The sequence below is a fragment of the Corvus brachyrhynchos genome, unplaced genomic scaffold, assembly GCF_000691975.1.
Source record: "Corvus brachyrhynchos isolate BGI_N302 unplaced genomic scaffold, ASM69197v1 scaffold275, whole genome shotgun sequence".
Taxonomy (NCBI): Eukaryota; Metazoa; Chordata; class Aves; order Passeriformes; family Corvidae; genus Corvus; species Corvus brachyrhynchos.
In genome coordinates this window covers 8,689-18,673 of record NW_008238318.1, presented here as the reverse complement: position 1 = coordinate 18,673, position 9,985 = coordinate 8,689, and the positions used below count along the sequence as shown (strand labels likewise).

The 9,985-nt window shown below is 59.0% G+C and overlaps 1 protein-coding gene across 1 annotated transcript in view; it reads right to left on the bottom strand.

Moving 5' to 3' along the window:
* The window catches only part of LOC103615293 (epiplakin), a gene marked incomplete at its 5' end in the record, with an annotated part of 19,012 nt that overhangs the window by 344 nt on the left and 8,683 nt on the right, over positions 1-9,985 (bottom strand). The window contains 2 exons of the mRNA XM_017733812.1: positions 3-2,656; positions 4,914-5,568. Of these exons, the coding sequence (XP_017589301.1) occupies positions 3-2,656; positions 4,914-5,568 (3,309 nt within the window). The remainder of the gene's footprint in view (positions 1-2; positions 2,657-4,913; positions 5,569-9,985) is intronic.

The window sequence follows — 9,985 nt, the reverse complement described above, 5'->3', positions numbered from 1 at the left end:
GGGATGTGGTGGGAGAAGAGCAGGTCCCAGAGGGAGATCTGCCTGCCCTGGAACTCTCCCACTGACACCTCGGCTGTGGTGGCCTTCAGGGTCTCTTCCCAAGCCCTGTCCCCATGCAGGGGGGTGGGTTCAGCCTCTGTGGCTGCTGGCTCTGCCCCGGGCTCATTCACAGGTGCTGCTGGCTCTGCCCTCTCTGCTGCTGCTTCTGCTGCTGCCCGGGTCACAATGGTGCTGGCAACGGTCTTCACCTGCTCCAGGGTTAACTCACCTGCCTCGTACAGCTCCAGGAGCTCCTTCCTGTTCTCCTCGGGGATGTAGTGGGAGTGGAGCAGGTCCCACAGGGAGACCTTGTGGCCCTGAAACTCCCCAACCTCAATGTCAACCACTGTGGTTTTTAAGGCTGTTTCCCATGGTTCCTCTTTGGGGGGATCATCCCCCTCCTCTCCTGCTGCTGTCAGAGTGTCCTGGTTGGAACTCTTGACTGTAATTTGGAATTTCCTGCCTGTAGATTCTTTTTTCTCAATGAGAGTGGTGACAACAAATTTTAACTGCTCCAATGCCAATGTCCCCCCACGGTACAGCTCCAGCAGCTCCTGCCTTTTCTCCTCGGGGATGTGGTGGGAGAAGAGCAGGTCCCAGAGGGAGATCTGCCTGCCCTGGAACTCTCCCACTGACACCTCGGCTGTGGTGGCCTTCAGGGTCTCTTCCCAAGCCCTGTCCCCATGCAGGGGGGTGGGTTCAGCCTCTGTGGCTGCTGGCTCTGCCCCGGGCTCATTCACAGGTGCTGCTGGCTCTGCCCTCTCTGCTGCTGCTTCTGCTGCTGCCCGGGTCACAATGGTGCTGGCAACGGTCTTCACCTGCTCCAGGGTTAACTCATCTGCCTCGTACAGCTCCAGGAGCTCCTTCCTGTTCTCCTCGGGGATGTAGTGGGAGTGGAGCAGGTCCCACAGGGAGACCTTGTGGCCCCGAAACTCCCCAACCTCAATGTCGACCACTGTGGTTTTTAAGGCTGTTTCCCACGGTTCCTCTTTGGGGGGATCATCCCCCTCCTCTCCTGCTGCTGTCAGAGTGTCCTGGTTGGAACTCTTGACTGTAATTTGGAATTTCCTGCCTGTAGATTCTTTTTTCTTAATGAGAGTGGTGACAACAGTTGTCATCTGCTCCAGAGTTAATAACCTTTCATGGTACAGCTCCAGCAGCTCCTGCCTCTTCTCCTCGGGGATGTGGTGGGAGAAGAGCAGGTCCCACAGTGAGACCTGCTTTCCCTGCAGCTCCCCAGCCGGCACACTGATGGTGGTGGACTTCAAGGAGTCATCCAGGTGTGCTGAACAATCGTCTTCATCCTCCCCTGCCACTGCCGCTGCCCTGTGTGGGCTCCTGGCATTTGCCACGAGCTTGGCGTTCGTGGCTTCTGTTCGGTTCACGATGGTGGTGACCACAGTGGCCACCTGCTCCGTGGTCAGTATCCCTGCCCTATACAGCTCCAGCAGCTCCTGCCGCTTCCCCTGAGGGACGTATTTGGAAAAGAGCAGGTCCAGCACAGAAATGTTTTGCCCCCGGAACTCCCCAGCAGTGACACGGACGGTTGCAGACTTCAAGGACTTTCTCAACTGTTGCTCCTGGGACTGCGTGTCCTGAGCCGAGGGTGACGCCCTCACCTTGTTATTGGGTTTGGCTGTGCATGAGCCCAGAGCCCCGTTTTCCCTTTCTGCCCCCGTGATGGTGGCCGTGAGGACGGTCATCATCTGCAGGATGGTCATTGTCCCCGCCTTGTATTTCCTCAGCAGCTCCTCTCTCTGGTGGTCAGGGACGTAGCGGGAGAAGAGGAGCTCCCAGACGCTGACGCTCTGGCCCTGGAAGAGCCCCACCGCCAGGGTGGTGCGGGCGGCCTGCAGGGCTTTGCGGGCATCCTCGGTCAGCTGGTAGAGCACGGAGCCCTTGTCCATCAGCTGCAGCATGAGTAGCCCCGTGTCCGGGTCAGGCACGCAGCGCCGCAGCAGCTGCAGGTACGTCAGGTTCTCATGGGTGTTGGGGTCGAAGCAAGTTCTTGTTTGATTCTCGGGGTCAGAGAGGAACTGGCTCATCTCCTGGTCAAAGTAGCCACGCTTGTAGGCCACCTCCACGGGCAGGCGGTGGCTGTGCACGGGGTCGATGATGCCGCCGGTGGCGATCTGGGCCTGGAGCAGGCGGATGGCGTGTTCCCTGACGATGAATTCCTTCTTCATGGCCTGGAACAGGGAGATCCTGTGTCCAGTGTAGGGCTCTGTGTACCCTGTCACGGCTCCCTCCGCTGAGAGCAGCTTCTCGTAGAAGTCCCGACCGATGAGTCCCTGAGCCAGCGCCTCTTTCACCGAGAGCTGCTCGTTCCTCACGGGGTCTGTGAGCAGTCTAGACGCTGCCTGTGCCTCCAGCAGCACCAGCGCCGTGCCCGGGGTCAGCAGCCCCCTCATCATGGCTTCGTAGATACTCAGCTTCTTGTGCTTGGCCTGGATGAAGACTCCAGCGATGAAGTTACTCCCACCCCCACCCATCTCTTTGTGTTCACCTGCAACCGGGTTACTCCCTGTGCTGCTCGACTTGTTGTTCTGGGAGCATCCACTCATCTTCTGCATCATCTCTGGGGAAGAATCCTGCTCCTGTGGGGCACCGAATGTGTCTGAGGAGGGAGAAACAAACAGAGCCTGTGGTAAGACACAAGTCCGTGTGCGGTTTTCACAGTGGGTGTGGAGGAAACTTCTCCCTGGAGGTGGCCGCAGGAGCCCAGGGAGAAGTGAGGAGTGGCATCTGGGGCTTTGCTGCTCCCTCAGAGCAATCCTAGGGCCAGAGTGCATCTGGGGTGGGCAGAGAGCTCTGGGGACACACCACAGGTTCGTGACAGACACGTGCCATGCAAAGAAGCATAATCTCAGCAGCATGGACACCTTGGCCTCCCTCCAGCCCCCCGAGGACCCACCTGCTCTCTCAGAGCCCGACGCTGCCTCAAACCTCTGGCCTCAACCACTTCTCTCTTCTTTCCTGGGTGACACAACCACCACTTACTTTTGGGCTGATGCCACTGGGTGCTAGCACGAGGCAGGAGCACTGCCTACCCCACTGCTCCCTCCCTGCTCCCTCCCTGCTCCCTGGAGCTGCCCTGGGGCAGGCAGATTTGGCTGGTGGTCTCTTCCCAAGCTCAGGTCATGCCAAGAGACAGCAGTGGCTTCCTGACACAATGCCACAGCCTCAGAGAGGTGCTGGCTGGTGCTGACAGTAATTTTCTGCCCTCCGAGACTGTCGCCCTGGCTGGCCCTGTGCTGGTCACGGGCTGGCTGTGAGCATGGTAGGACACAGGGTGACAGGTACAGCCCAGCACACGGCTCTCCGTGGGGATCTTCCTGGGTGCTGTGGGATCCCACACCACCCTGGCAGTCCACAGGACACAGGAACAGTCTTAGGAACGGATGAGTGGCTGTTCAGATCCACGGGCAGCAGCTGGTCTGAGCTGAGAGAAACTTTCCCTCTGGCTGTGCCGCTGCTGCAGCTGGGGTGGGTCTCTGGGTTCTCCGGGTCTCTGTTTGTTCTAAGGCCACCAGCTGGGCAGAGACCCCAAACCCCATCCTATCACCCTCCTGCCTGCAAAACTGGGCTCTGTATGATTTAATGCAGCAATCACAGATGCATCATGGGATCCCAGGATAGCTGGGGTGGGAAGAGAACTTAAAACTCATCTCGTTCCACCCCCTGCCATGGGCAGGGATGCCACCCACTCACGGGATGTCTCACATGTTGTCACTTGGTCCCCTTGGGAAGCCCTGTAAACAAACTTTCAGCATCTCCAACACTGTGCAGTGATGAGGCCACAGTCTTGTAAAAACAGCAGAATCGAAACCCAAAGGATTTCTTTGGGAACACCCATCTCCCGTAAACTGTGGTGAGTGACATTAATAACACGTTTAACTCATTATCAAGGTCAGAGATTAAGTCTCTGATGTTTACCTAACTGATTGGAAAGTCTCTGAGTCATTGCTTTTGATCCATTTAAATATTGGATTGATGCTGGGGCAGATGCATCACGATTGGGGAGAGATTTATCCCAGCAGTCCCAGCCCAGCCCTTGCTCTCCGGGGACCCTGCCCGTGGCTCTGCCCCACCTTGTGCCTCCAGCCCCTGGCAGCCGCTTCTCTCCCTCCCTGCCCGACTCCGAGGATGCAGCTGGGAGGCGATGGGCAGGTTGTGCTGCCTGCTGGGGTGGCACTGGGTCCCGGAGTGCGGTGTCACACCCTGGAGCCAGCGACACCTTTGTAGGACACGGATGTCGTGTGAACACCCTGCACGGCAAAGTCATTTCCCAACTGCAGCCTGTCATTAGCTGGTCTCTAATCAGCCTCCTGATGCCGGGGCTGGGCTGCACACGCAGCTCCCGGGGCAGGGGCTGGCTGGCTCTGCAAGCTGCAGCAGCAGCCCAGCCCAGGAGGCTCCAGTGGAAGCGGTTTTCCAGCCGGAGCGAGCCAGGGTGGCCCCACAGCGCGGGGGTCCCCAGCCCTGCCCGCGCCCTGGGGAGGGGAATCACACCAGTGCCCCCAGCCCAGCCCAGCACTCGCTCGCAGCCTCCTCGCCGGGCTCCGGGCCGAGCCCCACTGCTCCAGCCACGGCCTCCGGCTGTTTCCCTCCCGCATCCCAGTTCAGCTGAAGCATTGGCGACACAAAACACATCACGCAGAGCAGCAGCTCCGGTCAGCCCTGGTGCCACTCGGTCACTTTGTCCCTTCCCAGAAAGGACCAAGTTCTGCCTGGAGATCTCCTGCTCACCCATCCCCAGAGTTTCAGCAGCCACCTCCTCTCCGTGCTGGAGTTTGGGATAGAGGTGAGGTCCCCTCTTCCCGTGCAGGCCCCCTGTGGTGGCCTCGGTGACCCTCAGGTGGGCTCTGTCCTACCTCCTGGACGTGTATCCAGAGCGGCTGGATCGCCGGCAGGCTCCGGTCCTCCTCCTCCTCCTCCTCCCCCCGACTGCCAGCCAGGTGAGCAGAGGAGGCAAGTGCCCAATTTAAATCCTTCCCTCCCCCGCCCCTGGGGACGGCAGGGAGGCCCTGCCCTGTGCTGACACACCGGAGCATACCTGGGATACGGACCTGCACTGACCACGGAGCCACAGCCCAGGACCCCTGAGGTGGCAGGGGCTGGGGCACGGGGAGCAGTCCCGCTGCAAAACGTGGGACACGTCTCTTTCCAGGAGGCTTCTGGACTCAGCCACCGCTTTTTTCTGACAGCACAGCTGCTTGTGGACAGCCCTGCCCATGGTCCCAGCTGCCACGGGGGTCTCCACGGATCTGGGCTTGTTGGATCAGCCTTTGCCCTGGCTGAGTCCCTTGGCTGGTTGGGAGCTGCAGCCAGCATCCTGCAGCTGTCCCTGCACCCCACCCGGGACAGAGACCAAGCCTGTCCCTGTAGCCATGCCTGGGCTGACAGAGAAGGGACAGTGCTGGCCACGGATGTGCATGGGAACACTCGTGACAGTGTCTGTGCTCCTGTCAACCTGCACAGGTGTGTGTGCCTCGGTGTGTGTGTGACTGTGTGGGCTCTGGTGTGACTCTGTGTGCAGGTGACTCCCCGTGAGTGGGGACACGTGTGACAGTGCGTGTGCAAAGTGTGGGTGACTCCCTCTGAGTGGGGACACGCGTGACAGTGCGTGTGCAAGGCGTGGGTGACTCCCTCTGAGTGGGGACACGCGTGACAGTGCGTGTGCAAGGCGTGGGTGACTCCCCGTGAGTGGGGACACGTGTGACAGTGCATGTGCAAGGCGTGGGTGACTGTGAGTGGGGACACGTGTGACAGTGCATGTGCAAGGCGTGGGTGACTCCCTGTGAGTGGGGACGCATGTGACAGTGCGTGTGCAAGGCGTGGGTGAGGCAGCACGGACAGCTACCCACAGCCGGGTGTGTGACTGCCCCGCGTGGCCGTGGCTCGGTGCCCCGCGTGCAGGAGGGGCTGCCGGCCCCGGCCCTGCCTTTCCTGGATGTCCTGCTCCAGGAGCACATGCCTGCTCGCGTAGGCGCTCGCCAGACTGGCTGATCAGCACACAGAGAGCTTTTCCCTCTGACTCACCGCGGGGGTTTGGCTCCAGGGAACACACCTGGGCAGGAGGTCCCCTGTCCTCGGGGGAGAGGTGGGTACAGGACCCGGTCCTGGTGTCTTTGCTCCCTGCTCCAAAGCCCTTCCCTGCCTGACATCTGCTCTCAGCCTGCCTGATGCTGCACTTGGTAATTGCGGCATAACTGGAACTTCGTTAATTGCATTTCTCTTACCACGGGCAGAGAGTGACAGGACAAGGGGGGGGGGGGGGGGGGGGGGGGTTTTATTTTAGAAATTTTTTTTTTTTAGAGGAAGAAGTTCTTCCCTGTGAGGGTGGTGAGGCCCTGGCACAGGTTGCCCAGAGAAGCTGCCCCATCCCTGGAAGTGTTCCAGGCCAGGTTGGATGGGCCTTGGAGCAACCTGGGGTAGTGGAAGGTGTCCCTGCCCATGGCAGGGGGTTGGGACTGGATGAGCTTTCGGGATACTTCAACCCAAACCCATCTGTGATTCCACGGTGATTTTGTTGTTTCACCGTAGGTTCAGCCATTCCAGCCGGGCTGCAGCAATGCTTCCTCCTGGGCTGCGTCCTTGGCAGGAGAGAGTGCGAGGGGTGCAGGGTCACCTGGCCTTCTCAGGCAGTAGGATCCCACCTCTCTGTTCGCTCAGCTCCGCTCAGTTCAGCCCAGGCTCCATGCACAGACCTGGCCCATTTAGTGTGGCAGCACCAAGTTACACCATGTTGGTCCTCCCCACTGCTCCTTGGGCACAGCCATGGCCATGCAGGACACTCCTCCAAAGTGTGCCAGTGGCCCTGGAGCACTCTCTGGAGCTGGCACAGCTCGTTTAGATGCCCCTGAAGTGCCAGCATTTGGCAGCTTCCCTCGGAGGTTTCTTTGCCACTGACACACAGGCTGTGCTTTATGTCCTTGCAGTGGATGTGTCCCACGGCACCGGAGCCCTGGTCCCGTTACAGCTGTGGAGAGCACTCTGGGACACTCTCCAGAATCCAGGGCATGACTCCTCTGACCACTTGCATATGTGGGATGTGCCCACAGAGCAGCCACCAGCCAACCGGACCTGCTGTCCCTTGGCTGCCCGGGGCAGCCGGTGTCACCGATGACAAACATCATCCACAGCGAGTCGGTCTGAGCGTCACCTCCTCCGGGCTCTGAGCAGCCCCACCTCCCTCACAGGCACCTCACAGGTGCCTTTGACAGAGCTGGGTCATGTGGAAATGCTGGTGCCTCTCCTTGTGCCCCTCCCAGGTCATCCCCTCTCTGGTGGAGAGCCAACCAGGCTCTCCCTGAGGACTGAGGGATTAATCCCGAGCTTTTGGAAAGAGCTGCATGGGGAGGATGGGCTATAAGCTGTCCACCCCACGGGGAAGCTGTTCCTTAGGCTGCTCCCAGTCTGTGCCAAGTCCTGGAGACTTCCTGCAGAGGAGACTGTCCAGGGGTGCCAGCCAGGCTGTGCAGACCCGTTGGTGGGTGGATGATGTGGATCCCCGCAGCGCTGCACTGTGGGTTTCAGCTGCGCCGGCGGAGACCTGCAGGGATCCTGGGAGCCACTGTCCCTTCAAGCAACGCATGGCTTTGCCTGTTTTATCTTCTCCCTCTGGAAGCAGCTGATGTGTCACTGGGGCTGGCGCTGGGCCTCCTGTGCTGTGAACGTGGTCAGAGGTTTGTGACTGGGGCAGCAGCTGCTGTTTGGGTTTCGAACACAGTGATTCCACATGTCACTTTCCTTGAAGTGCCAGGAGCGGGACACTTGTGAGAACACAAATAGACTGTGCTGGGTTGACTGGGGAGAACGTTGGCTTACCACTTTGCTTCAGGCCTGGGGAGTTAGTGGACTTGCAGAGGCCCCAGCTCTCCCCTTCCCTGGGAGCTGGACCATCCGTAGGGACATCCTGGAGCTTCCCAGAGCTGCCCCGTGAGCAGCCAGAGCTGAGCTGCCTGATACCCCCCTGGCACGTGCTCTGGCACCTGCCAGGGCCCTGTGCCTCTGTGCAAGGTGGCACCATAGGTCCCTGAGTGACCGCACGTCCTGTGCGCAGCAGGAGGCAGGGAGGGGACAGCATCACATCTGGGGACAGTTCATGTCACATCAGGAGGGACCTTCTCGCTCTCAACAACTCCCTGACAGGAGGGTTCAGCCAGGTGGGGGCTGGGCTCTGTTCCCAGGGAACAAGGGACAGGATGGAAGGAAATGACCTCAAGTTATTGGGAATTATTAATATATATAGCACATACTTTTTAAAAATTTTTATTATTATTGTTCTTTTGGGATATTGGGAAAATACCTTTCCAGTAAAGGGCTGTCCAGCCCTGGCATGGCTGCCCAGGGCAGTGGTAGAGTCCCCACCCCTGGGGGGATTTAACAGCTGTGTGAATGTGGCACTTCAGGACATGGGACAGTGGTGGCCTTGGCAGTGCTGGGGGAACAGTTGGGCTCGGGTGTGATTCCATGAATCAGTGGCACTGGATTGCCGGTGCTGCCTCGCCGCTGTGCCCGTGTGGCCTCGAAGCTGTCAGGTGTTAGAAAGGGCTGATGTTTTTATGCTGAAAAGCAACACCAGGTGAGTGCAGGTCTGGGGGAGCCCCTGAAACATTTGTGCGCTGCCTCCGCAGCTCCCTGGGGCACAGAGAGGGGCACAGACCCCGAGGATGCCCCTGCGCTCGCTGACTCACCAGCTGGTCCTGCAGCTTCCCGGGACACACCTGGGCTCGGGCATCCACAGCCCCGCAGCCTCACCTGCCGGAAGGTGTGGGAGTCTTGGCTGAAGCAGCCACGAACCACATCAGAGGGCTGGGAGATGCCTTTCCCAAGGATGTTTCAGCACTGGGGTGTTCGGGGAGGGTTTTCCTTCAGTGATTGATTTGGGAAACCTCCGGTGCCAGAGCTCAGGTGCTGACGCTGCTCCCGGCTCCCTTCCAGCTGGTCCCGGGAGCATTGGTCCCTGAACCTCTGGACCTGTGGCTGCTGAGGGCGTTTTCCTGTGGAGGGTGATGCACAGAGCCTATGCTGGATGTGGGGATGGCAGCCCCTGCACTTGGACAGCCCTAGGAAACATCTGTGCACAGGCAGAGCACGGCAGGGTTCTTATTAATCCACCCCTTGGGGTGTATCAGAGTGAAACGACACTGAATGACCCGTGTATACATGACCAGGGTTATTTTAAAACAATGTGATTGCTTTAATTCCTTTCAGTGGAAAGGAAGGATGTGGCTGTTTTGGTTACCATCTATAAAAATTTAGAAGTATATCGCTTAGGAATGTATATAAGGAGAAGAAGGAAGGAAGGAAGGAAGGAAGGAAGGAAGGAAGGAAGGAAGGACAGTAGATAATGGAGAGGAAAGGTATCACCCACCACCCATCACCCAGTGAGGAGACTTTGACCATTGCAATTTCGGTGGCCGTGGTCGGACTGATGGTCACAGCCTCCATCCATCAGGGGTGGGGGCCCACAAAACAGGAATCCAGTGGGTTAATTTACATTCAGCTTTAGGTGGGGGTGTCCAGGTGTTTCCCCTGGAGGGCAATTTTACACTACTGGATGCAACACTGTGAATCGTGCTGTCCTCTGGAGGAAGCCTCCGAAATGAGTCGGGGGGTGCTTCGGGGGTCTTTGGGGGTCTCTGATGGTTGCTGGCCCCTTCTAATGCCATGATGCTGTTTGGCCCTGCTCCTCGTGCTGCCGTAGCCGAGTCAGCGGTGTCTTATCAGAAGGAATCCTTATCAGAGGATCTGCTTCTGACCGGCGTTTTGCCTTGCCTGGCCAGAAATCAGCCGGTTTAAGGCATCAATCCCAGGGAACCACGAGGAGTGCAGGGCTCAACCAGTTTGTCTGAAAGAGTTCTGTCTGTCACACAGGGGACACCGGTAACCAGAGAAATCCGGCAGCACCCGGTGCCCCTCTGCCTGGCCCGACCCACGG